We start from the raw sequence: 27,544 nt of genomic DNA on the forward strand, positions 1-27,544 counted from the left end.
TGTTTAAACTATTTCAATCCCATTTAGTTACATACACGTTATGCAGGTGGATTGCCATCCCTAGCTGGGCATTCTTGCTTTCATCTGAATGATGAAATGAGCAAGAATATTGGTTAATGCGAAGTGCAAACTATATTTTGTTTTTTAGTGTTAAATTCTGACGTGAAAAAGCTATGTCAACAGTTGTTTGGCTATAAAACTTGGAAGTCACTCTTGAGTGGCACTGAAACTGTTTCTATCCACCAGCTCAATCCTGTGTTTTCTCTGTGCACTTGGTGTTAATTTTGCTTGGATTCTTTCCCTTTCTATGTTGATGTTCTCAGGCTTGATTTATAACTTTATATAGATGGCAGCCCCGTATGTACTTTACAACGAACAGTATCTACAAACATTGTTCATATTGTCAGACCTTGAATCTCTGTATCATTGTTTTTGTCCTCAGTGACATCCTGTACATGCAAGTTCTTATTCTTCTCTGAGTTATGACTACCACTGTTTCAACTTTCCGATATAGAAAGCTATAAATATTTGACTGCTACCCTTTATTTGTTTATTTTGTTCGTGGGCAACTGCCATAATGGTCTGATGGGTTATTTTGATACCTGAAAGTCTCTGCATTACAGCCTTTGGTTGCATACTTTCATCTGATTATTATGCTGAAAGAAACTAATCATTGGCTTTACTTTCTTTTTCTTAATCTAATGTAATGTTTGTTTTGCAGAACAACTGGCGCTTTGTGTTCGAGGGGCTGACATCTGATTTGAAAATCCAATGGAACCACTGAATATAGTTTCATTCCCATGAAATGATGTGAGTGTTATCAATTAAACACATTCCTGTTCTTTTACTTCATGCTCATTATCTGCTTTTCTGTTTTGAGTCTGTATGCTGGTATTTTTGTTGTTATGAGACGGATAAGAATCAGAATCAGAACAAGTGATTTACTTTAGTCACTCTCGGACATAGGTTTCTCCCAGATGAAGCAAGGAAAAACCTCCTGCAAGGTGCTAACTCAAGCTACCCTAATACGTTGGAGAACAACCTTAATGCTCAATTCAAATGTTGATACCATCCATTTAAGAGAGAGAGATAATGTGTGCAGAGATCCTTCAATGTCTAATTATAAATATTGAACCGAAGTGATTTAAAAAAAATAAAAATAGAAATTCAAGTCTACATTGATTTGTTGATAGTCTGGCAAAGTACAAAGAGTAGAATGTATTAGCCTCATAAAACCCTTACCTAATAAAAACTGTAGCAGAACACTGGAACTAAAAGATACCTCAACCTAAAAGCACCAAGTAGACTGCATCTGTTGTTGGTCTCTTGCTCTACTTAATGCATAATAAAGGAACGAACTTATTCAAATTAGTACTGTATGTGTTTATGAACTCTAGTTTTAGTTTAGAAATACATCCATTATACCACCTCTCTATTGCACTTTATTGTCATATTTTGTATCAATAAAACACACATTCAGGAAAAAAAATAATAAAACACACGCAGTTACATATCTATTTGGTACATATATATCTAATTTACCAAATTTGTTATGTTGGAAAATCTTGAAAAGCAACAAGTATGGTGGACAGTTCTTGAAGATTTGAGCATGTCTATAGACATTAATAGGAATTTAACTAAATGCAAAGAAGTCCGGTTAATGATATTTAAACATAAAATATCTTAATTGTCATAATTTGTGAGGCCCATTGCCTTAGGTGGTCATGAATGAAAACCTTGATGGATGACATCTTATATAATATAATGTAAATGGGTTGTGTTATTGCTATAAATTGATGTTAATAAGTATGCATTTGTTAGATATGATGAAAATCACGAGGAAATAAAAATAATTCCTTTACTAACAATTGCAAATAAAAATCAAGCATAAACTTATGGATTCCCAATTAAAAAATATTATAAATTTTGTATTTATTGGGTATGCCACGGTCTTCAAGAGGCCTTGCGTGGAGGGGATGCTATGTGGGGGGTCTTGCTTGAGACTCTTGGAGGACAGTCCCGCATTGTGTGTGGTGGTGCATTTGGAGAGAGCGGAACAACAGACTATTTGAAGGAAAGAAATCGTCCACGGCGACTCTAAAACTTTTTATTCTTTGCTCCATTTTAAGTTGGGTGAAGGGAAGTTATTGTTCTTCTAATGATGATTTAATAGATTTTTTGGACCTAGGACGCGTTCCCCTTTTGAACGCTTTTTTTTTTTTCTATTCACATTTACTTGTCAAATTATATATATATATATATTATAAATTTTAACCAACATATGAAAAGAATTTTGTTTCCGCAAGTTAAACAATTATTGATCTGTTGAAGTTTTAATGATTACTTAGCTGGTTGATGAATTTAGTTTCCTTTTACTTTGAAAGTCTTGAAGTTAGGCCCGCCAATTTGCCAGCAATTTCGGCCGCCCCGCCCGGCGAATAAAGTTGAAATAAAACTGAAGAACTTCAGATGTTCTATTTTACCTAAATATTGGAGGGATTGATTACATTTAAATCTGTAAATGGAGAAGATCTTATTATTTGGTTTTCTGCAGTAAGTAATTTTGTGGAAGATCTTGCATACAAGTTCCTCTTCTTGAGGTAGATGGATTCGCGAGTTGTCTTTTTGAGGGAGATAGGATCACAAAGTTCGGAGAGGTATTGGATTCAAGCTTGCATTTCTCCCTCTGATTCTGTTTGCTAGTTTGTTTTCACTTTATTTATTTCATTATGTTGTGTATTCATGAGCCAGGTGGGTTCGATTGTGAAGGAAGGTTTAAGAGAACTTGATATACGATGTTGGATTGGCAACTAACAGTGTGAATTCCCCTATCAGCTATGGAGTGGATCTAAACAAAATCGACCATATGAGATCAAGGAATATATGCAGCCAGGGGTTGTTTAGCCCCACCAACAGGAGATTGTGTGTGCCCGGTGTTGGATTATAGGGTGCTCTAGGAAGCCCGACACTACGGGCAAAATTTTTTTTGTAGTGTTCTAAACAAGACAGAATAGTTGGGATGAGATACCTGGTCTAAGTCACACAATCCATTCTCAATGGAGCAAGTCTTTGCTACAGGACATTTGAATATTAGGGGACTAAACTACCATCAGAATAGTTGCTGCTGACTCCATTTATTAAAAAAGGGGTTTATTGTCACATTATTTATAAACTGCCACTTAAAGCGCTTCCTAGTTACTAACATGCGCCATTTTTTGTTGAAAACATATTTACAAAATTATTTTGAATTCCATTTTTTTTTTTTCCTAGTTGGGATTCACAAACACTGCCTCCGCTGAGGTTCGAGCTCCTGACTTCCCTTTGGAAAATAGGAGTCTTGGATCGTTAGGTCATAAGCCTGTTGGTAATTTCATTTTAGTTAGAGTGTGCTTTTCTAAAGAAAATCTCAAAAATATATTTTCCCCAAGTTTTCTAAAAGATAACAAGGAATGAATGTTAAATACAAAATTTATTTAATTCCAAATCCACCATACTAATAATGAATCAGCGTTATTTATGTTTTTCCAAATTCCCAACATTTATTATTAAAAAAATAAAAGATAATAAGAAAATTAGTTCCAATTCCCCTTTTTACGAATTATAGTAATCTTTGATTAAAGGGTTTTCAAAATCAACTTGTTAAATCAAAGTTTTTGGGCAAAATGTGTGTGAGTTTGTTTATTATCAATAAAAATATATATATAATTTTTTTTCTCTCTAAAGATTAGTATTCTCTAAATTTGATTGAAAGGTGATCTAACTAGCTTAAATCCAAAAAAATTTCCTTTCTAGTTTCTACATAAGGCTCTACTTAAACTTTTTTTTTTTATTTGTTGAAATAAATCTAATTTTCAATTCACAGTCTTTCATTTTTTCACTTTTCACACTTGAATTGTATTTGATCAAAACTCAAACGCCTCATTGAATATAAGAGCATCCGGTTGGCTTGGCTGACTAGCATTTAAAGTGGCCAGTGCAAACCATTTTTATTACTCTATTGGTTCTAAAATAAGTGTCACGTTTAAGAATATATAATGATTATTTTTATTATATTAGTAACGAATGAAATTTTAAATTTATCAAGTTGATCTAGAGTAATGTGATGGTTTACTTTTATATATTTAAGATTTTTTGTTTTTTTTTTTGGACTTAGCAAGATAGTTAGTGCGGAGTAGGAAGAAGGAAATTCAAACCTAGGATCATAGGGTGGGGGTACTTAAGGCCTGACCCTTTTATCACTCCACTCAGGTAACACCGTCACACCTCAATGTAAGAAGATTAAATTAGTTATATTACAAAAAATAGTACAGTAACTTTTCAAATGGGAAACTTATTTTGAATCAAATAAAAATAAAAATGCAGACACTTATTTTGAAACAAGAAAGTATTTTTTTTATTAAAGAGGGATTTGAGAGATGACAAAGATAGGGATTTATGAAACATTGGGTCCATTGGTTGGCTACACCACTACCCGAGGAATTTAATGGTTAACATGGTCTGTGGCGAGCTCCATATAAACGTCCTTGACTCGAGAAAGTATTGAGTGCGTCCGGCGTACCATGCATCAGGCTAATCCGAATCGTTTGTATTATGAATACGTAAGTACATATTATACACATACGACTCGAATGAGCTGGTGCACCGTACACCCGATATACCCAATATCCCAAAATAAATCACACATGCTCCAAGTTTGTTTTTGGTAGAAACAAAATGACAGTACAGGAGGAAGGGTTATAAATAGTCATTTGATAGTCATGTCCATTTTTTTTTTTTTTTCTTTTTTCTTTTTTCTTTTTTCTTTTTCAAAGAAGTTATCTTTGAAAATATTACTGTACTATTGAGGTTTTACATACAAATTTAGTATGGTACATGAAGTTTTCCAGCAATTAACTCTAATAAAAATGCCTGTAAAATGATAAGGTTGAAATTTAAACATTTTTTTTTGGTCACATAGCGTACTCATTTTATGTCTCTCACCATATCGACTCTTACAGTAATTTTTACCAAATATATTTTCGGTGAAGGTTTGTGTAATTTTTGAAACCATACATTAAATCTCTCTAATTTTACAAAAACCTCCACCGATTTCTCTGTAATTTTACCCTTTTCACATCCCCTGATTTTGTCGGCTTCTCCTCTCTCTCTCAATTCAAATCTTCATTGATCAAAACCCTAACCCGCACTTTTGTCTGTCAACGGTCGAATTCGTAAACGGCCACTTGTCTCTCCTCTGATTGTCTATTCTTCGTTCTCATCTAATTCAAACCTTGTGACCTCTCAACATCTCTCTCGTTGCATTGTCACATTGAATTATTGTGATAATTTACTCTTTCCTGGACGCAGTTGCGACATCGCTTTCTCAGGTTTGTTTTCCTGGTTTCTGATTGGTTCAATTCATTTATTCCTAATGATGTGTTTTTGATTGCCGAGAAAAGGAAAATAGAAGAAAATGACTAATTGAAGTCTTTTTAAAAATTTCCACTGTTTGAATCTCTAGAAATAATCAAACCAATTTCGTAATTACGGGTGATTTTTTTTTGTTTTTGTTTTTTTCGTTTTTTTTTTTTTAAAACCAAATGAGGGAAAATGTTGGACTTCAAAGAAATCTGCATTTTTCACAGCAATCAAACAATTCCTTTCTGTGTTTTTTTTTTTCCCAGCCCTTTATACATTTGGTTAATACTCCATGTTTTGATTAATTGAGATGTATTTGTTGTATTCCAATAACTTAATCTCCAGTCCGAATTTAATTAAAGGTGTTTCTAGGATTTTGTTTTGGCAAAGCTAGATTGAGGTATGCAAAAGTGGAATTATCCCAAATTTAATTTTGTACTAATGGTGTGTCGATTTAGGTATGTAGGGTTTTGTTTTGGTAAAGCTAGATTGAGGTGTACGAAAATGAAATTAGCCCAAATTTAGTGTAGTACAAGTGGTGTGTTCGATTGAGGTACGTGAAAGGGAAATTAACCCAAATTTCATTTGGTAAAAGTGCTTTGTTAATTCATGTTAATATTACTCATGACAAAGTTTTACGCCGGCTGTCAAGCTACCTAACGCAACACTCCTCCTTTATCTGGGCTTGGGACCGGCTATGTAAAGAACACAGGCGGAGTTAAATTGATTACTTTTTAACTAGAAAGGTAGATATATTAACAAACAAAGATTGTAAGGTTATACTCCTAGAGAGAGTCTAACATCACAGCATAGGCTTCTTGTTTTAGATTTATGTATAAAAGGAAAACCTGAAAGGAGAAAGAAACCATAAACCAAGGACTAGGTGGTGGAATTTAAGAGGGGAGAAAGTGGAATTATTAAAAGGAGGATGCTAAAAGAAGCAACATGGAATGTAGAAGATGAAATGAACTTAATGTGTAATAAGATGACTACATCTGTTAAAAGAGTAGCAAAAGAAGATAAAAAGGAATGGGACAATTATTTAAAGAAACTTGGTGGTGTAATGAACTAGTCCAAAAGTAGTAAAAACAAATCTGGAATGCTATAAATTTTGGCGAAAAACTAAAAATAGTGAAACCTTTGACAAATATAAAAAAGTAAATAAAGAAGTTAAGAAAGTAGTAAGTGAGGCCAAACGTAGAGCATAGGACAATTTCTATTCTACACTAGGCACAAAAGATGGGGAGAAGAATATATATAAACTTGCTAAGCTAAGGGAGAGGAAAACTAGAGATTTTAGCCATACTAAATATGCTACGAGTGAAGATTCATGTATTTTAGTAAAAAAAGATGATATTAAGGAAAGATGAAAATTTTGAGAAATTGCTAAATGAAAACCATATAGGAAGTTTAAGCTTAGAAGGATATGTTAGAGATAACGTATTTTTTTGTAGGGTCGAGGAGTGGGAGGTTAGGAATACCTAAAGGAAGATGAAATTGGGGAGGGCTTTAGGACTTGATGGCATTCCTATCTGTAGAAGTGTCTAGGAGAAGTTGGCTTGTCTTGGTTAACATAATTGTTTATTAAGATAATAACAACTAAGAGAATGTTCGATGAGTGGCGCCAAAGTATTCCAGTACCTATATATAAAAATCAAGGGGACGTATAAAGACTTAGTAAATTAATGTATCACACTAAGAAACTTTGGGAGAGAGTAATTGAACAACGCCTAAGATAAAAGACGGAAGTGCCGGAGAATGAACTTAGATTCATGTCGGGTAGGTGAACGATGGAGGCTATTTACTTCTTGAGGAGACTAATGGAAAGATATGTAGAGAAGAAGAGAGATCTCAATATGGTTTTTATTGATTTGGAGAAAGCCTATGATTGGGTACCTAGTGACCTAATGTATCGGGTCGGGTGCTTCGTGGTCCAACCCAAAAGCTTAAGCTATTAGGTGGTGTTAACACCCAACCCATATATCCCATTTCACTTCCCATCTAGATCCGATGTGGGACAAGGCTCCCTTGTAACATTTTTCCCCCACTCGAACTCTCAACGCCCTCATTGTAGTCAGGCCACCTTGCCTACCTAGTTGTTGACCCGAACACCACCCGAGCGGTCGCTTGGCCTCACACCGAATCAAGACTAGGTTTGAATCTAATATCAACTGTAATGGGCCTGGTGCTTCGTGGTCGCACCCAAAAGCTTAAGCTATTAGGTGGTGCTAACACCCAACCCATATATACCCATTTCATTTCCCAATCCGGATCCGATGTGGGACAAGGCCCCCTTATAACACCTAATATGGAGGGTTTTAGTGAGAGAGAGAGAGAGATACAACAACTTCATGTAAATGGGGTGTTCACAATTATAAATTTATGCGTAAAATGTAAACTATCTATACCCCTCATTGGCATAGCTTTTAATGATGAAGTATTTTTCTTATGTTATGGAAGCTTGAAATAAGGTTTGGAAATGTTTATCTGTTAACAGGCATAATTGTCATCTGCAGAACTAAGTAAAAGAGGAATTGAAATTCCCAGAACATAAAAAAACAATTACTAATTGATCTTGATATAGCTATGTAAAATTTATATAGAATGTAACATATGTAGCTAGACAGTTCCATCAGAAAATAAATACGGCTACTATTTTATGGAAGGAAAATGATTCTCTCACTGAATTGGTGAGGGGTTCCACTATAGTGCATCTGATGGATGACAAAATTTCGGACCATGATTGGGCTCACCAATTCAGTGGTTTGTGAAAAACACTAGGATCATTACTTCTCATTTTTATGTCAACTCCCCAAAATGACAATCAATTCTCTCGTTCTAAAAACCTTTGTGAAATCAAATGGGTCATTTTTGTGGTATGATTTTTTAAAGAATATCTGTTAGTAAAAAATTGAACATATTAATATTCTAAGGTTTTGATTGTACTCTACCTTCAATCCAGTGTTATACTATCTATTTGCTGCATATAGTTTAGGATGTCTGACACAGACATTTGTTCTTGGCAGGTGCAATTGTTTCAAAATGTCTAATCTTCGGAAGGATCCACTTTTGCAAGTGGAAACAATGTGTAATTCTCTTCTATACGAACTCCAGGTTTTTCCACGATCCTTCTATTTGTTATTTGTTAGTGATTTGTTTCTTGTTCCTTTGATATTTTCCATGTCCAAACATTTTGTTGAATGTCTTCACTCTACCCTTACATTGACAGCAACTTCATTATCCTGATTTTTTGGTAAAATCAGATAATATGGGATGAAGTTGGGGAGACTGATGCAGAAAGGGACAAAATGCTGCTTGAGATCGAACAAGAGTGTCTAGAAGTATACAGAAGAAAGGTAGATCAGGTGAACCGATGTAGAGCTCAGCTCAGACAGGAAATTGCTGATTCTGAAGCAGAACTCACTGCCATTTGTTCTGCAATGGGGGAGCGACCTGTACAAATTAGGCAGGTCAGGTTGGTTGGAAGTAATATAATTTCTGGTTGAAAGTGGATTTGATTTTACAGTATTTGGGCAACATGTTCAAATTTCTTGTTGAAGTCGACTACAGTTTTTAAAAATTGTCAAAATCTATGATACAGTATGCATGGGAATTGGTATTGTAATTGTGGGAAAAAAAAAGTTAGATCATGGCATTACTTCGCAGTCATTATTTGTTAGAGTTGAACCAATATAATACTCGGTGTGAGTATGAGGTGTGAAACCAATATAATACGATGCTAGTTGCTGCCATGGCCTATTGTAATAAAAGCTAACCACCTGTACCAGACAAAGACAATATGAGTAAGTGAATAAATTGATAAATAGCTGAGTTTTAAACTAACCATAAAGTAATGAGTTACAGAATTAGAAAATAATTAACTAGGTTCAAACCATGATCTTGACCCAATCTCTGACCTAGGAAGTATGAAACTGGTTTTGTAGTTCATGCTTTTTTTCTTTCTCTTCTTCAGTCTGATCAAAATCCTGGAAGCCTGAAGAAAGAGATCAGAACAATTCTTTCACAACTAGAGGAGATGCGGAAGAGGAAATGTGAAAGAAGGAATCAATTCCTTGAAGTTCTAGAGCAAATACAGAAGATATCGGATGAGCTACATCGGCCTTCTGAATATACTCCTTCCAATACAATTGTGGATGAAACTGACTTGTCTTTAAGAAAGCTAGAAGAATTGCACAGAGAGCTGCAGGCACTTCACAAAGAAAAGGTGATCATTTTATTTTTGACCGGAGTCAATATCATCTACTCCAAACGCTCTTTCTTCTCTTTAAGATTCTTCTCTGACTTGCTTTTCTAAATGTTTCTCTACATTCAGAGTGATCGCCTGAAACAGGTTTTGAACCACCATAATACTTTGAACTCACTGTGCTTGGTGCTTGGTATGGATTTCAAGCAAACTATCAATGAGGTTCATCCCAGTTTAGGTGATTCTGAAGGATCGAAGAACATAAGTAATGATATGATTGATCAGTTGGCAACTACAATACAAAGATTGCGAGATGTTAAAGTACAGAGGATGCAGCGGGTAAATAATTGTTAAAATTAGTTTCCAGTTACTTTAACATCTTATTCTTTTCTTCTTTATATATAATTAATTTAATTTAGTTTTTTTTTTACCGTGGACCTTATTAACCTTTCAAACTATGGCAGCTCCAAGATCTTGCAACTTCCATGTTGGAACTATGGAATTTGATGGACACACCGGTTGAAGAGCAACAGATGTTTCAGAATGTTACCTGTAATATAGCTGCCTCAGAACATGAGATAACAGAGCCTGACATGCTTTCTTTGGATTTCATCAATTATGTGAGTTATGATGTCTTTTTAAATAGGTTGTTTTGATTGCTGTCTGCCTACTTCTCACAATATTTATTTCTGCTAGGAGCAGAAAGATATGTTTTTGGAATTAAAAGAGAAAAAAAATTTATCATGCAGGTTGAGGCAGAGGTGTCTCGGCTGGAAGAGTTGAAAGCAAGCAAAATGAAAGAGCTTGTTTTGAAGAAGAGGTCAGAGCTAGAAGAGATTTTTAGGAAGACACGTATGATTCCGGAATCGGATGGTGCAATCGAAATTGCTATTGAAGCTATTGAATCTGGTATAGAGCTTATATACAAGAGAAGACATAGAATAAAATCTGTACGACATCATTAATTTCATCTGTAATTATTATTATTTTTTTAATTCAGGAACTGTAGATCCTGCCTGTGTCCTTGAACAAATCGAGCTTCAAATTGCCAAAGTTAAGGAGGAAGCCTTTAGCAGGAAAGAAATTCTTGAAAAAGTTGAGAAATGGTTGGCTGCATCCGAAGAGGAGAATTGGCTTGAGGAGTATAACAGGGTTGATATTTTCTTTTCCTTTTTTTTTTTTTTTTTTTTTTTTTTGCTTTGGTTAATTCTTAGTTTAGTTGTGTGTGCATCCCCTTGCTTAACTGCTATCTGTAATGGTTATTCAGGATGAAAACCGATACAATGCTGGAAGAGGTGCTCATCTTATTTTGAAGCGTGCCGAGAAAGCTCGTGCTTTGGTTAATAAACTTCCAGGTATAGGTTATATCATGTGGGTTGGAAGCCATTATTTGGTGGTCTCAGTTCAAGATATAAACATCGTAGTTGCAAGTTGTGATCCTTAGGGGTCTATAGACAGATGTATTTGTCAGAATTTAGTAATCAAACTATAAACTTGCTGCTTTCAGTGACATTGTGATATTAATTTAATTAATTTTTTTTATTTGTATCATGTTGGGATAGGAATGGTCGAGGCATTGACTTCAAAAACGACAGCATGGGAGAAAGAGAGAGGCACTGAATTCACTTATGATGGCGTAAGATTTTCCCTATTATCTGTGTTAATTTTTGAGTTTGTACTAAGTTGGTCCATTTTATTATGTGCCCTTAGTTACTTTGTTAATAAACTGTATCTGAACTGTGTCTTGTTATCTTCCGTTGTCCAGATTCGTCTTCTTTCTATGCTTGAAGAGTATTCTAATTTACGTCAACAGAAAGAGCAAGAAAGAAAGTGGAGAAGGGTATGGACCTCCAGTTTACTCAATCAATTGAACTTGTATGGGCGCTTTCATATCCAAATATCGTCAGTTATGAAGTGCAAAATTAATTGATCTATTTCAGGACCAGAAGAAACTTCAAGGACAGTTAATAGCAGAACAGGAGATACTCTTTGGGTCAAAACCAACTAGTCCTTTGAAGCACCAGAGTGGGAAAAAAGGTTCTAAATTGTCGAGTGTTGAAACAAGCAACAAAAATCATTCCCTTGGAGTACCAATGCCACGAACTCCCAAAGGTACTCCAAGAACGCCGCGTCTAGCCAAGAAGAATGATCGTTTGTTCCAAAACTACCAGTTAAATCACCAACAGGATGATGGATTTGAAACCTCGTCAGACAGTAAGTTTTATTAAACAAATGTATATGTCTATACAATTCTACGTATATATGTTGTTCATGTTGCGGAGAAGTTGGGATGCTCCTTTTGATTAGTTACTGCCTCATAAGAACTAGGTGAATTTGTTTCTCTCATTTGGTTGGAGATGAGACCATCTCATTAAAACACTATTTAAGCTTATTACTCGCATGAATTTACCACAAAACAACTTTTTAAAGAAAATAGATTTATGTTTCTTCAAAATTGTGTTTTAGTAGCTCATTTTGAATAGAAATTGTATTTTAGGAACATTACAGAAACAGTCTTAATATTTAAATTTGATGCACTTCAATGCTGAGTTGGGCATTTCTAAAAACAACTATGCCTATTGTCGAGTGTTTTCATTTCTATTCAGTGTTTTATGTAGGCAGGGAGAGGCTTGGGTATTGCTATTCTTATGTCTTAATTATCGTGTTTTTGTTTCACGAGAAAATGTACAAATATCACTAAAATAGTTGCGTTTTATGCATTTGGTCAGCTACAACAGATGTTGGGTTCTCCCGGCTGATATTGGTTCTTTGTTTCACTGGTTCATTTAGGTAGAAGAGGGTTTGATATTCACTTTTTTTCATGCAGTAAGTGCCAATGAAGTAGAGTCAACAAGGAGGCCTTTCTCGCCCATCCCTTCCACAGAATCGGAGACAGACGCGACAAACTTGTTGGAAGATCTGAATAGAAAACACAATGGGATGTCACAGAAACCACTTCCAAGCATTAAATTCACTACTCCTTCCAAGACAATTTCTGCCGAAGAGGAAGAGAACATGACTCCTAGAACAATTCCGATTTCTTTACCCTCTACACCTTCAACAGTGTCAGTTTCAATGCAGACGGCCATGACCCCAGCTCCTCCTCAAGAGGAAGATATTGAATACTCGTTTGAGGAAAAGAGAGCTGGTTTCGTGCTTCCTAGCACACGTTTAAAGAAAGGAATACAAGTTTGATTTACTAGGGAGGTTGGGTGATCTTTAATCTCAAGTTTGTTGTTAATGCATTTTTTTTTTCTTTCATTTACAGGATTCGTGATTAAGTCAATTCCTTAAAGAGAAGTGATAGATCTTTCGATTTCAATTGCCGACTACTCCTCCGAATATAACGTGGTTGGGAATGAGTCGAAGAGAAAGAGATGTTTACGGAATTTTTTTTAAGAGTTTCAATGGGATCCAACCACGTTGTATTTGGAGGAAGAGTCGACAATTAACGTCGAAAGTCTTATCATTTTTCTTCCTTAAATGGCTTCTCTAATGTGTAAATAATATAGTCTTCAACACCAAATGCATACTGGGATTTTGAAATTGTTCTTACATTCATAAATATGAGTTTGTCTTTTAAGTTTTGATGGATTATGTGGGAAGTCATTCTGTTGCAGGTACTATTAAGACCCTAGTGGTTGATTTGCGTGATGTTGTGGCCTGAATTTGGCACGACCCGTTTATGTTTCAGTGAAAATTTTGACCCTTTTTTATTTGCGAGTTGTGAACCTTATTTAATATTATCTTATAATCTGAAATGTAAAAGCGTTTAGGGTTTGAAATAAAAGATAGAAAGACATTGAAAGTCGTAAAAAAACAGAAAAGAACAAGATCTAAGTTTGAGAGTTAAAACTTGTAATCTTTGCATATTGAATTCTTTTATATTTCTTGACTTGTTATTAGTCCACGTAATCTGTAGCAGTTTGTTCAAACAACCAACAAGTTCTTATTGTAGTCAATGGGTCTCTAAATTCTAATTTTGGCGACAAACACTATGTGGCTGGTAAATTATTGGAGGATGTAATTTTGGGTCCAAATATTCTTTGGATAGTTTCTGTGTACTAATTGCAATGTGTAGGCGTAGACCCTACTGTGTAGGCACAGACCCTTTTATTTATTTATTGTTTTATTGTTTTTTATTGGTGCAGATGCTTCTCCTTCGGTGTTTCTTTACAAGTTTGGTTTCTCTTCATCCCCACCAACTTAATAATTTCCAGGGATATGAATCCATTTGAGGGGCAAAATAGATCAAGACTTTTGTCCTAGAAAGATAAATGGGTTGACTCCATTTGAGGGGCAAAATAGATCAAGATTTTTGTCCTAGAAAGATAAATGGATTGATTTTTTATTGGGTAAATTGCACTGATATCCCAATTTGTATTAACCTCCTCTTATCTTTCATGCATATAGATGTACTTAGTTTTTATATAATAATATATTACTATAACCACCACCGCAACATATAAATAGCTAGCCATATGCACACCACCACACTCAAAGACCACAGTAAAAAAAAAAAAAAAAAAAAAAAAAAATTATAAAACAGCCATGAACAATCCATACTTGTACCTCCCAAACGCCACCAGAACTACCATCATACCAAGACATCACCACCACCACCACACTAAGACGACAAGCAAGATTACACCACCAATACATCCAAATTGTACCAGAACCACCACCACCATAATAGAAAAAATAAAAATACAAATTTTGAAACATCTTGATAACCTAGACACCACTATAACTACCGCAACCACACCCAAACAACATCACAACAACCACCACTAGAGGAAAAAAAAAAATTAAAAATAGCTATGGCCAGCTCAGACCCACCATAACAGAAAAAAAAGTAACATGTCCAAGATCGGGAAGAGAGAGAGGGAGTGTCGACGGCTAGGTACTAAAATGAACCAAAAAAAAAAAAAAAAGGTTAAAGATTATAGAAGAGAAAGATGCTTAATGATGAGGGTAGTCTGGGCTTATATTTTGTAATTTAATTGAATTAAATAATTATAGGCAAATATGATATTTGAAACCACATGAAGTGTCATTGTTAAAAAAGTTATTGACTCGTATCTGAGTGACATTGATCGAAACTTTATGGAATGTCAATGCAATTTATCCTTTTTTATTTTTTCTAAAATTATTATTATTATTTTGTTTGTTTGAGACGACTTAATTAAACGGCTAGAGTTTGGATGTAAAAAAGGAGAAAAAAAGAAGAGTAATAAGACAAAGAAAAGAAGAAATAAAAGCAACCCAATATTGAATGTGTCAAAGTCCTGTTGTAATGGGCCTAAGTTGCACCAGCATATATTTCTATCTTTATAACTTGATCACTATTTGAATAGGACCACACCACTCTACATGTGAGTTGAGTTTTGTTTTAAACTTGCTTCATAATGAAACAAAAGTGGTTAAAATTGATTTTCAAAACACGTTCTTGTTAAGTATTAGGCTCCATTTTGGGTTAAATGATTTGGAGGGAAATGGATAAAAAAGGAAACGAAGGATTTGAAAAGAAGAAAAAAGAAAAGAAAAGAAAAGGATATGGAAAAAATAGAAAACCAAGGATTTGAAAAGATAAAAAAAAACAGAAAAAACAAAGAAGGGATAGTGTGAGGTTTGTTTACGTTGTCTTAAATGGCGAGAAAAGAAAAGATTTATAGAGAAAAAGCATTGGGTTAAGTAATACTTTTGTAATTCTAAAATTACCCTCAAGTTAAGACACATAAATCGAGAAAAGAAAAAAAAGCGAATTCGAGAGCAGGAGCGTAAGAGCGATACAATTAAGTTATAAGTGGGGAGAATTTGAGCGAGAACACGCGCAGAGCGTGAGAGCGAGAGCGTGCTCAGAACGTAAGAGTAACACATGTTGAGAAGGATTGTGTGGCTTAACCCTCAACAATTAAAAAAAAAAAAAATTTGTTATGATATTTGACTCCAACCTTATAAAATAAATATAATAAGAACACCATTTAATTTTTTTCTTCTATCAACGTTTTTGAAAATAAGAACACCATTATTTCCTTTGTGTTCGTTCGTTCTTCTAAGAGTTCAGTTTTGGTTGCTTATCTAATTGACTAGGTCAAGCAGAGCAGAATTTTGAACTTGATATATGATGCAATGTTTAATTAGAGTTCAATAAATGCTTGGGAATATAAATAGCACATTATTAATTTTTTCAAACTTTACTGTGGCACAAACAGTAATTTCCGGAAAATGGCAGGGTCAAATGTGGTCAAACACTAATTTACCTGAAAAGACAAAGAACAGGTCAGAGGTTGGAAAATTGGCATGGCTCTAACGTTACCTTTACAGCTTTTAATAAAGAATTTGCAATTTAAAAATAAAAAGGAATTTTCTTTTCATAAATTTCCCTATTATTATAATCGAATTTATTAAGCTTTGCCATTTATTAATTCCCTTTTATTAAATTTCCAAGACGGACTTGAAACCATTTCCTTAACCAAAATCTATACTTTGAATTTTGTAATTTAAAATATTAATTATTTATTTAATTCCCAATTTTTTAATTCTGTTTTCAGTTTTTTATTTATTTTTCTTTTTCTACTTTATTTTCCTTCTGTCCTTCTTTTCCCCCAAAACCCTAATTTCGTAACCTTGAACAATTTCTGAAAAACCAAACAAAAATTAGCATTTATTTTTTTCTGAATTTTTGAAAAATCAAGTGTAACCATTGAAGCTCTGTGCTTGGTCTGCAATGGCAGAGACTCAGCCGTAGAATATTGTTACAGTGTATATTTAACTGTAGAAGTTTTTACAGTCAAAATTTGTTCTTTGAAGATTCAAGGAAGGGTCTAGGGTTTTGGGTTCGTTAAATTTGTAGTGGGTATTCTGTAATCTTTCTAGGGTTTTGATCTTGTGTTTGTGCTCTTTACGAAGATTTCATTTTCCTTGAAATTTGTACTATACAACTGTTCTTTGGAAATTCTGGGTTTTTCACTTTCAAAAAGGTTAAATTTTTTTTTTTTTTTTCATCAGCAGGTTTTAGGTCTGTAGTGTTGATAGTGATTTTCTGGATTTAGGGTTTAAGGGTTTGGTTTTTTTTTTTCTGCTTTGGGTTTATGAATGGAGGGAAAAGAAGAAATGAACAATTCTGGGGTCACTATGAAGGGGGAGGAAGCTGCAGAGAGCTACCGGGTGGTTGCCAGAAGTGAAACCACCGGCCAATTTGGCGGATCCGCGGTGGCTGCAACGCCAGTTAGCGTGGCCGTGCCGGTTCCGGGCACGGAGGTGAAGAAGAAGAGGGGTAGGCCAAGGAAGTATGGACCAGATGGGAAACCCACCATGGCTTTGTCCCCGATGCCGATTTCAGCTTCGATTCCGCTGACCGGAGACTTTTCGGCTTGGAATCATGGCAGAGGACGGTCAGTTGACTCATTCAAGAAGAAGCACAAATTGGACTTCGAGAGACCAGGTAATGATACAATTCCTATTATATCATCCATTTGTATTTTAGTTAATGTTTATCTTTTGGTTTACTGTTATATCTAGGGTCATGAATCTGTTACTAAAATTAGATTCATAGTTGTCTGAGATTCTCATACAAATTATTGATGGTTGAAAATCTTTATGTGAAGCTAGATCTGCTGATCTGGTTTTGCCTTTTGGTTCAAGTCTTGGAATGGAGCCTAAGAGTTAAATTTGATGTGAGAGTGGGACCCTTTTTTTCTCATATACCCTCCAGATCTGGAGTTAATGGTAGTTATGAGATAGAAGCAGATTCATGATGCTGGTGTAGGTTGAGGGAATCCTTATCTTGAATCTGAAGCTACTCATCTTTTGTGGAGGAGAACGAGCAAGATGCTATAAGAAAACAAAGTGTAAAAACTGTTAAAAATTGCCAGCTTGTTTATGTTGATTTTACCGGACAGAAATCTGTCTTCACCCAGTGATTGCATAAGAGAGAAGAGGCAAAGTAAGAATAAAGAAAATGAGTGAGTAATGATAAGGAGGAAACTGATATAACATGTGTGGATCTGGTGATGACACACAGTACAGTGGAATATTCCCTTACCTTGGGAAAGGATAGAATCGACTCAATATTGAATAGATTTTTTTTTTTTGATAAATAATGTCGAATAGAATTGGTATGCAGTTGCAAGATAAATCTTACTTCATCGAAATTCACTATTTCATTGTACTTAAAGAAGACCTAGAATGCAACGGTAGATATCAGCCCCCCACCCCCTTTTTTTTTCCAAAAAAAAAAAAAAATTCTTCTGAAGTCATGAAGGTTCTTGTATGATTCTCCAATCAAAAGTCAAACCAAAAAGGTATTCCTGGTTCAATAGTCAATTTTCGGCAACGCTTAAAGTAAAGAATGTTGATATGTTTCAACAACGCGTGAAGTTCATTTGATGCAGTTGGTTATTAAATTTTATGATGTGATGGAAGAGATGAATTGAATTTCTTAATGAGTAGAAGATCATGTCATGTTGGAATTATCATCTGAAAGTGACAGAGAATGAAACTTTTGAGTCTTGTAGGACCTTTATTGTTTTGTATTCAGGAACTATTATGAAAATATCTGGAAGGGAAAGGAGCTTATGATATTTGCCTTAATGACAAAGCTCAAATCAGAAATAGAACTCATCAAATGAACTTACTTCAAAAACCTAATGCAGAGATTATCAGCTCTTTGGCGCTTTTATTCTGCAGGCACCAAAATGCCAACTTCTGAATTGCTCTTTCTGTGGGAGGTGAGGAGAGAGAAGTAATGTGACAAGATACTGAATTCTTGTCTCCTTCATGGTTGTAGACACATTGGCTAAATTAAATAAATCTTGCTGTGATTGTGAACTTGCTTGATTTATTTACTGCCTTCTCTAGTAAGATATGTGGTTTCCTTTTCTAGTTCTGAGATAATTATTGTTATTCCTTTTTGTAATTACCTCTGTTATATGGAATCTTCAAAAGTAGTGAAGTACCGTGTCGGACACGTGTCCCTTGGACATGGGTATGGGATATGTGTCCGATACTTTTGGTTGGACATGTACTTAAATAGCATATCATATCATTTAATTACATTATATTATTACTTTAAAATGAGTTAAATGCCTATATTGAACATTATATTAGATAAAAACATTACCTTACTCTAGAAAATAAAATAAAATAATTAATAAAATGAATATTTAGCCGTGTCCGTGTGTCCTTCTGTTTGGAGATTTGACACGTCAGACGCATGTATACATACCTGTGTCCGACACCCGTACCCGAGTCCATGTAACATAGGTAATTACACAATTTCGATGGAAATTGGAAAGTTTCATTTGAACACCTGAGTTATTTAAAATTTTCATTTTGTAGGCGATCGGGTTGCATACTCTGTTGGTGCAAATTTCACGCCCCATGTGATCACTGTTAATGCTGGCGAGGTATTTCTGTCACTCAAGAAACTCTTTTCATTTTTCATTTTTCTTTTTTTTTTTCCTGTTCTGTCATATTGTAATTCTGAACTCTGTTCTTATCAACTGGTTTCTTTTCTTGACCTTATTTATGGTTGATATTTGTTTCAAGTAGATGAGAGTTTGATTTTAATAAAGGAGATCACTTAAACAAGGAAAATTGCAACAATTACTAACATGTTCAAGGCAAATATTCATTTTAAAAAATATAAAATAGAAGAGAGACTTAATGAGTCTTGCATTAAATAAAATCTTAGTTTCTTGTGCGAGAGATGAAAATTTTGACATGAGTGAGCTGTTGTTTGCCTTTCCATAAGTTGACAATTGTTCAGTTATCCTTTTTTGTAACTACATCACTGTGTATAAGATGAAGTCATATGCAGCAGTACTGATAAAAGAATGTTTACATGGGAAATGGATTAACAATTTCAGAAGTCTTATGTTTGATGCCACTGAGGTAAACGATACTAGTGATCTTATTGTGTATAGCTCACCGTTAAAAACAATGTGGTGACAAGCTTGTAACTAAATATTCTGGGAGTCTGGGACAGCCCAATCGACCAAAACCACCTACGATTTGTAAAGTTTTTGAAATTGTATGTGCGGAGTTGCTTGATTGGGATATGGCCAAATTTTTTATTAACAAGATGGTTACCGCCTCAGTGCTTTGCATAAAAGATAATAAAAAAGTAAACTTACAATGTTTTAGATAAAATACATACTTATTTCTTTTTTTTATTGATTTTGAATTTCAAATGCATTGTAATGCCTTTTGATTTAGATGTATAAGTTGTATGGAATGGGAAAACAGTAGTCTTATTTATTAACCAAGATATGTAGAACAACTACTATTTAGTAATAATTTCTACAATATTCTTAGCACCTATGAGGCTATGACTGACTATCATGTTGGTTTTTCATATCACTAGCATACCCTTAGGCCTTACGTCTTTAAACTAATTTGTACACTCAAAAAGTTCAGGATCTGAAAAAAATGCAGTTATGTTTTTGCATATTTGGGGTTGCATTTTATTGTGAAAATGACAATGTAAAGTTAATATTTCTTTATTGGTTGATAATTTTATGCAACGAACATACATATTATTGTTATATTAATGCCAGTAATTTGTCAGTAGCTTACAAAAGACTACTTAGTGTTTAATTCATACTCTTCGCTATAGACTGCCCATACAAATATGGTTGTCACCATAGCCAAGATTATGGAGAATTGGCATATCCTGCACCTAAGATCAACGTTAGCTGTTGGCACTTGTGTTGCTGTGAGCATGTTGAGTAAATTATAGAATTAAATTTACAAATGCAGTAGCAAGAAGAATAACAACTAGAAAAGATGACTGCACATGCATTACATTTTTAATGGTTTCTTAAGAATGATTATCGATCCTCATCTTAACAATGTACAGCTATTAGTCTCTGAGTGTTTCAGCCTTTTTGGTTGTTTTTAGGATGTTACAATGAAGATCATATCATTTTCTCAACAAGGGTCGAGAGCTATTTGCATTCTTGCCGCAAATGGTGCAATTTCAAATGTTACACTTCGCCAGCCTAATTCTTCTGGCGGTACTTTAACCTATGAGGTTTGAACCTTTTTTTTTTTAGCGGTACTTTAACCTATGAGGTTTGAACCTTTTTTTTTTTAATCTCTATTTTAATTGCCCTTTAATTATTTGGCTTGCATGCAATTTCTAAAGGAAGGCAAATATGCGCTGTATGACAGCGCAGTTTTATGTTTTCTTGGTGTACTTTTATTTATTCTATTAATTCTCTTTCATCTAACAAAGGTACTCCCTCCGTCCCAATTTAAGTGTTGCTTTTGGGGAGTAGTAATTTTTAAGGGGACATGTGGGACATGCATTGTCTCCCTGGAAAGTTACTAACTTGCCCTTTTAAGTTTTGAAATTTAAGTTTAAAATTTTGAACTCAAAGAACATATATGGAAAGATGTTAAATATATTGTTTGAAAAAGGAAAGTGGACAATTATTTTGGGACAGACCAAAAAGGAAAATATGACACTTTTTTTGGGACAGAGGGAGTATTTGATAGTGCTGGATTTTCTTCATTTTTTCAGTGGTTATGCTTTTTAAAGTAAAACCGTTGCATTACTGGCATGCACTTTGTTGTACATCTAAGGTGTGGAGTTTTAAGAATGCTTCCGAGTATTGTTTTTCTGTTCATTTTTTTCTTCTGTCTATGAGGGATGCTTCTTTCTAAGAGGTCATGAAGAGTCATAAAAAAGAATTAAGGGAAAAAAAACACACACTTTTTTCTGTGGAGCCTGTGTGTACTTTCTCCTTACTACTTTGGGTATCTTTTCATTGACGATCTAATATTTGATGACCTATTTATGAAATTGTAATTCAAGGCATGAAAAATTGGAAATTTGATCATTGGAAAGGTGATTGACTTAAATTAATTACGTGCTAAATCAGAAGGTAGAGAAGAAAAGTGGGTGATGTCACTGTTTACAAGTTTGGGTGCTTTGCTGACAGAAGGATACAACTGCATGCTGGTTTTTTAGTTTAGCATTCTTAATGTGCCATTTATTTTGTTTTATTTCTAGATTATTCCCTTGACTTTCGTATCTTTAGTATATTCGTCATTTCTTCATAAAATTATGAAGAAATACTTCCATGTGTGGACTCTATGTTTTAAGTTTTCTGAGGTGGTGAAGTCACTGTGTTGGATACATTTATCTCTATTCGACTCCAGTAGTTTATCAGAATTCCTTGTGAATGCACCAAATCTCCATTCCTCCCCAGCATCAGTTTATGTATATTTATGTTTTTCTTCTTGTGTGTCTGTTTTTATTTCATATTTTGGTCAATTATATAGAACTAAGTGATCTGGCGAATATATATTTTATTGTACAGAGGCACTCTCTTAACCTCTGAGTTAACCGTTACACTTGATCCATCATTTTCCTTGTGCTGAGTTCCAACCATCGACATAGGCTGACTTGATATTATTGATGTTACCCTCTATCTTCTGGTTTTATCACCTGAAGGGGCTATCAAGTTTTCTACAATCTTGTTCTTGCAGGGTCGTTTTGAGATACTGTCCTTGTCTGGATCATTTATGCCCACTGACTCTGGAGGAACAAAAAGCAGATCTGGCGGGATGAGTGTCTCTTTGGCGGGACCAGATGGTCGTGTTGTGGGGGGAGGACTTGCTGGTTTACTGGTTGCTGCTGGCCCTGTTCAGGTTAGATTATATTCATTAAATGGAATGGTAAAAAATAAAATTAAAAAATGGCTTTGTCCTGGGGGATTGTATTGCTAGAAATTGGTTGCTAATTAAGATGACTAATTCTTTAATTTTTAACCGTAAGTGATGTTTTATAGATTTTTGAAACATTAATTTTCTGAAATAACACCAAGGGTTGTAGCCCAGTGGTACTTGCTTGCCTTCCAAAGTAGAAGGTCGAGGGTTCAAGTCCCCATAGGTTACGTGGGTGTGTGAGTTTCCTGCCAGGCCAAAAGGGAAAAAAAAAAAAAAAATGAATTTTTTTTTTTTTTTTTTTTTTTTTTCACTTAAAAGGTTTATTCATGCATTTGCTAATTGTGTTCAGACAGCCATGGCTTGCAACAATTTTTTGACCTTTTCGAGTATGTATTAGGTTGTGGTTGGCAGCTTTCTACCAGGCCATCATCAGGAGCAGAAGCCCAAGAAGCAGAAATTTGAGCCTGCACCAGCTTTCACTATTACCCCGAGTAATCTCACCCCTAGAGAAGTAATAGAGGGTTCCTATGGCGGACCAAAGCCGAACCTCACATCTTCTGCTTCCTTCCAGGGAGAGAACATAGCTTCTGTAAACTCCGTGCAAGCTTCAAAGAATTTGGCCACTGAAAATAACATCTCTTTGTCCGGAGGGGAATCTAACGACCACAACCCACCAAATTGTAAGGTTTCTTGCTGATCACACTTGCGCCGTGTATCCTGGTTGTATGCCGGCCATCTTTATAGCAAACTTCGAAGCTTTTAGGCTCACTCCCCCTCGTCTGACCCCTTATATAAACTCGTTAACTATTTATTATCACAGGAAATAGTAGAGGTTAACATCATGCTGGTCTAGAACCAGAACTGTACTTTAGGCACTAGGTTAGGACTTCCCTCCATAGGCTGTTATCATCTTGTGTTGTCTGTTATTGTCCCATTTGTTGTTGTAGAAACCACCTTGTTTGTCATTTGTTCCTGGTTTATCTGTATTTGGAAGATTAAGATTAAGTGGACCGTGTTTTTTTGTTTTATTTATTTATTTTATCATCAATGAATGATCTGTCTGTTGTGAATTTAATGGTACTAAGTGAAGTCACACACATCAGTGTTGTGCAAATGTAAAATCCCACAAAATGTGCTTTTCCTCTGGCATGTTTTACTTGCTATGGACGTTATCTGGATTCTGGCAACTGGCTTTTGAGAATGAAGTTCTTCTAATCACTTGATGTGTTTTCTATTCCCTTTGAAGCTCTTGCTATGTAAACATTCTATGGACTGTTGTTAGGTTTTAGAATTTACTTCAAAGTTCAAAATAACACTTGACCCCATTTTCCATGTAAAAATGAAAATTACAATTTTCCAGTTTAGCTATGATTAGCTGTGTCATTATAAATTAAGCCCAATTTTTTAGTTGAATATTTTATTTTTATTTTTAATTTTTAGCCCAAAGGCAGTCTCTCACCTCACATCTTGGAGGTTTGGAGTTTGAATTCCATGTTACTATTCAACTTTTTTTATTTCTCTCTAAGGATCCGAAAAAGGAATTTTTTATTGGAAAAAATTTCAAGAAAGTTATTTGAAAATTATATTTTGTTAGTTTGAATAGTATGAAATTAAAAAGAATGTGATTGTACTTATTAAAATTACCATTATAATTTAAAATATAAGAATAGAAGTACAAATGTGTTATAACATGTTGGAGAATATATATATTACTAAGGTGTTACAAGTGTTGTTGGAGAATATATACATATTTTTGAATTTATCACAATAGGTGCTAGTATGACAAAATTTGACTATTTTGTTGTCTAACCCTGTTCGAGTGTTTTGGAAGGTGTTCAAGTGACTTGTTGTGAATGAGAATTTATGATGGTGGCAGTTCAAGGTAACATAAACATATATTTGAGGGGTATAATAGGAATTTAAAATATAAAATTATACTAACTTTTACGAAATAGAGAAAACGTATGAGAAAATCAACTAATTACAAGAATCTTATTTTCCTAAATATATATTTTTTTCATCCTATCAAAAGTCATAAAATTTTAAAATCTTTTTCTGTTCTATTCTTTTCATACTACTTCTATGCAACCAAACTTACCCAAAAAGAAATTAGTTTTACCTGTTACTAGCTAAATTTACAGTTGCTGTACTAAATTTTGGACCTTTTTTCTTTCTTTCAAGTTTTATTTATTTATATACACACTAATTATAACCAAAAAAATTTCTGAAATAACATTAACCATTGGATCATTTAAATTAACTCATCCATCACTGATTTGGTCATAGCCGTCCTCCGCCTCTGGTTGAAAATTTTATTTCTGTTTCATACGATGTTTTGGTACCTCACTATCATATAATTTTCCTTTTTTTTATTTTTATTTTTTATCTAACGGGTAACATGGACCTTTTAAAATGGTGTTTTCAAAGTGACCCACAATTTTATTTTTCATAACACGGTACACTCACTTTGTTTATTTAAAGATTTGAGCTCTTACTGTCCATTTGGGAGGTAGAGTAAACCTTTTTAATTCAAAAAATAATTTTTCAAAAACTGTTTATCAAACATACTTTTATCTAATTTTTGTTTTTCATTTATTTGATAACAGAATTTATTCTTATATATCTAAACCACATATGCATATATCAAAGAGTGCATATTTTCTGCCAAGCTTAGAAAAACTTGATATGGTCATATCCTCTTGCGCATCTGCGCTAATATATATATATATATATATATATATATATATATATATAATAGTAAGATGATCACGCAGTCATTTTGTATTGACTTTTTACTTTAGAAGAAGGGGACTTGGTGGTTGTGATAAAAAGAAAAAAAACAAAGAAAAGAAAAAGACTTTGTTTCAAGGGGAATTTCAAAAAAGACAAGTAGGGAGAAACAAATTCAAACAACAGTGTACAATACCAACTCTAAGATCATCCTTGAATCAAAATTTCTTACCAAATACAATACCAGGAATAAGATTTAAATCCATACATTGCATATATATATATATATATATATATATATATATATATTATCTAAGAAAATAACACACGTTGATCTCTAAGGACTTGAACGGTTGAACCTTCAATTTTTCATTTAGAAAGGTGAAAAAATACCACTAAATTACCGTCTTCAGTGCTCAAACTCTTTACCCCGGACATGTTTATGTCAAACTGTGCTATCAAACTAGAGGAGATGTCCCCAACTTCTCTACCTTCCAGCTTTCATTGATTTTATGAATGAATTCTTCTACTCTTCTTCTCAACTCATCATCATCTTCTTTATCGTCATTCACCTCATTTTCACCGACTGTTGCCTCGCTAACATGATACGACGACGCTTCAGGAGAGCTTGTTAACGCGTTGTTCTCTTCTCCTTTTGTGCCATTCTTGCTTCCGTTGGCAACTTTTGAGGAAGGAATAGCAGTACTATCTTGATCAAAATGTGAGGTGGGTTTTGAGACACCCACAAGTACAAAGACTATGATCAAATTGCAGAAACAAAAGATGACAAGAGAATTGGAAGCTGCCAGAGTGATCAACTCAATTGTGGAACCAAACATGGTTGTGGAAAGTGGAAAGGAAATAATTTTTCAATGAACATAAATTTTTTTTAGACTTGTTGAGATGTGTTTGAGTCTTTTTGAAGGCTTGTTGGTGATGAAGAAAGGAGTAATTAGGAAGCATTGGTTGCTCAATTCAAGCACCATATAATGAAGGGTGGTGTGAAAGCTAATCAGAGTTGACATATATATTATATGCCTTTTGTCTTATCATTAATAATTTGGGAAGCTTCCATTTCAAGTGAAATGTGGGGCTTCCTTCATTGTTTAATCCAAGTCTCTCTCTTGGACCACATGGTAATTTCTCAGTTTCTTATGCCCTCAGTTGTCAACAACAATGGACATTATTCGATAGCTTATAGTTGGTAGAGCTTCTAATTCCTCGTAGGGACGAATCTAGAAACTCATTGAGGGGGGATAGTTGGTACATGACTGAGTCCAAGGCTCCCCTAGTGGGTATGCCTGTGTTCAAGTCTTAAAATAAAATTATGCATGAATCAAATCTATCATTCACGTAAAGGAAGTTTAGTAGATTCGGTGAATTGAATTTGGAATTGGATAAAGTTTAGTTCAAATTTTGTACTAAATTTTCTCCAATCTTAAATCAAAAGTTTCGATTTGATGCCACAAACGTAACATAAGGATTTTTTTTTTTTTTTCATTTTCCTCTTTCCTCGTTCTTTTTTCTTAAACGTTTCTTTTACTCTTTACTAAAATCATGAGGCAGAAGAAATGTCAAAAAATAATGAGTGATTGGGATGAAGATTTTTTTGCTTGTCAATTGTTTGATTAAACAGAATAAAAAATGACATGGTTACATTTTTTTCAAATAGTATATGATTACATAATTTGATTAAAGAGAACTACTGGTAGTAGTAACATAATTAAATATTTATTCTGAAGGGACTAGAAGGACATACTAAAGAGATCTCAGATAAACCAATTTGCCATTCTTAAAGAAATGGTAAAATCCAGCTCAAGATGTAGGTAAATAATTTATTAAATTCAAAATAATAATACACATTATAGGTATGGTACAATGATAAAATAACACGTCTATTTTGAATTTTAAATATAAGAGGAAGAAAAAAAAAAATTTATTCTCCATTGGAATTGAAATTGGAAATTTTTTAATTTCATATAGTGATTGCAATATTAGCTTATTGTGTAGCTTAATGGTACTTTTTTGCCAACCAAAAAAGAAGGTTGAAGGTTTAAGCACCCATTGTGGGTGTGCGTATTCCTTGTAATGAAAAAATAAAAAATAGGGACCATTATTTTGGGCCATGATAAATGGCTGGTTGCTAGGCATAAAAATGCAAGTTCAAATTTTATATTTGTATTTATACTATTAATTAAAATACATATACTTTCCAATAATACTTTTAACCAAAAATAATATCCAAAATCATTCAGTTTAACATAAATTCCATTCTCAACATATTTTATTCTCTCTCCTCATCCTTCGGCCTAACACAAATTTTTTTCATTCTCTAAAATTCAGGGAAAAAAAAAATCAATACTATAATATCACGTTCTGGCCGGCTAGAGCCTTGCAGTCACACCCAGAAGACCCCAATTTTATTTATTTATTTATTTATTTATTATTATTACTATTATTTATGTTTTGGACTTATATATTAATATATTTCATATATTGTCCACATTTTCAACAAGCTTGCTTCTCGAATGC

The 27,544-nt window shown here is 34.0% G+C and overlaps 3 protein-coding genes across 3 annotated transcripts; 2 read left to right on the forward strand and 1 right to left on the reverse strand.

The window, feature by feature from the left end:
• Window positions 1-4,646: 4,646 nt before the first annotated feature.
• On the forward strand, window positions 4,647-13,206 carry LOC132271962 (65-kDa microtubule-associated protein 3-like). Its single transcript, XM_059773474.1, has 13 exons — window positions 4,647-5,366; window positions 8,424-8,511; window positions 8,661-8,867; window positions 9,371-9,622; window positions 9,731-9,940; window positions 10,066-10,221; window positions 10,351-10,510; window positions 10,602-10,753; window positions 10,869-10,956; window positions 11,164-11,237; window positions 11,367-11,441; window positions 11,542-11,815; window positions 12,429-13,206. The coding sequence occupies exons 2-13, from the start codon at window positions 8,440-8,442 to the stop codon at window positions 12,794-12,796; spliced, it is 2,088 nt and encodes a 695-aa protein (XP_059629457.1). The 5' UTR covers window positions 4,647-5,366; window positions 8,424-8,439; the 3' UTR covers window positions 12,797-13,206.
• Window positions 13,207-16,107: 2,901 nt separating this feature from the next.
• On the forward strand, window positions 16,108-23,425 carry LOC132271963 (AT-hook motif nuclear-localized protein 1-like). Its single transcript, XM_059773475.1, has 5 exons — window positions 16,108-17,048; window positions 18,944-19,011; window positions 20,508-20,639; window positions 22,103-22,264; window positions 22,680-23,425. Exons 1-5 carry the CDS (start codon window positions 16,700-16,702, stop codon window positions 22,977-22,979), a joined length of 1,011 nt encoding a protein of 336 aa, XP_059629458.1. The 5' UTR covers window positions 16,108-16,699; the 3' UTR covers window positions 22,980-23,425.
• Window positions 23,426-25,069: 1,644 nt separating this feature from the next.
• Window positions 25,070-25,991, reverse strand: LOC132268678 (uncharacterized). The gene has a single exon (XM_059769483.1). It carries the CDS (start codon window positions 25,849-25,851, stop codon window positions 25,471-25,473), a length of 381 nt encoding a protein of 126 aa, XP_059625466.1. The 5' UTR covers window positions 25,852-25,991; the 3' UTR covers window positions 25,070-25,470.
• Window positions 25,992-27,544: the final 1,553 nt, after the last annotated feature.

This window comes from Cornus florida, unplaced genomic scaffold (genome assembly GCF_030987335.1).
Source record: "Cornus florida cultivar Cherokee Brave unplaced genomic scaffold, ASM3098733v1 CherokeeBrave_3.0.0_Hap2_Chr08, whole genome shotgun sequence".
In the NCBI taxonomy this organism is placed as follows: domain Eukaryota; kingdom Viridiplantae; phylum Streptophyta; class Magnoliopsida; order Cornales; family Cornaceae; genus Cornus; species Cornus florida.

Bases quoted from the DNA above. Each gene is read 5' to 3' on its own strand.
- LOC132271962 (XM_059773474.1), top strand. From the start codon at position 8,440: ATGTCTAATCTTCGGAAGGATCCACTTTTGCAAGTGGAAACAATGTGT. The intron at 10,511-10,601 runs GTATAGAGCTTA...TTTTTAATTCAG, and splicing joins TATTGAAGCTATTGAATCTG to GAACTGTAGATCCTGCCTGT. The intron at 11,238-11,366 runs GTAAGATTTTCC...TCCGTTGTCCAG, and splicing joins CTGAATTCACTTATGATGGC to ATTCGTCTTCTTTCTATGCT.
- LOC132271963 (XM_059773475.1), top strand. From the start codon at position 16,700: ATGGAGGGAAAAGAAGAAATGAACAATTCTGGGGTCACTATGAAGGGG. The intron at 17,049-18,943 runs GTAATGATACAA...TTCATTTTGTAG, and splicing joins ATTGGACTTCGAGAGACCAG to GCGATCGGGTTGCATACTCT. The intron at 19,012-20,507 runs GTATTTCTGTCA...GGTTGTTTTTAG, and splicing joins TCACTGTTAATGCTGGCGAG to GATGTTACAATGAAGATCAT.
- LOC132268678 (XM_059769483.1), bottom strand. From the start codon at position 25,851: ATGTTTGGTTCCACAATTGAGTTGATCACTCTGGCAGCTTCCAATTCT.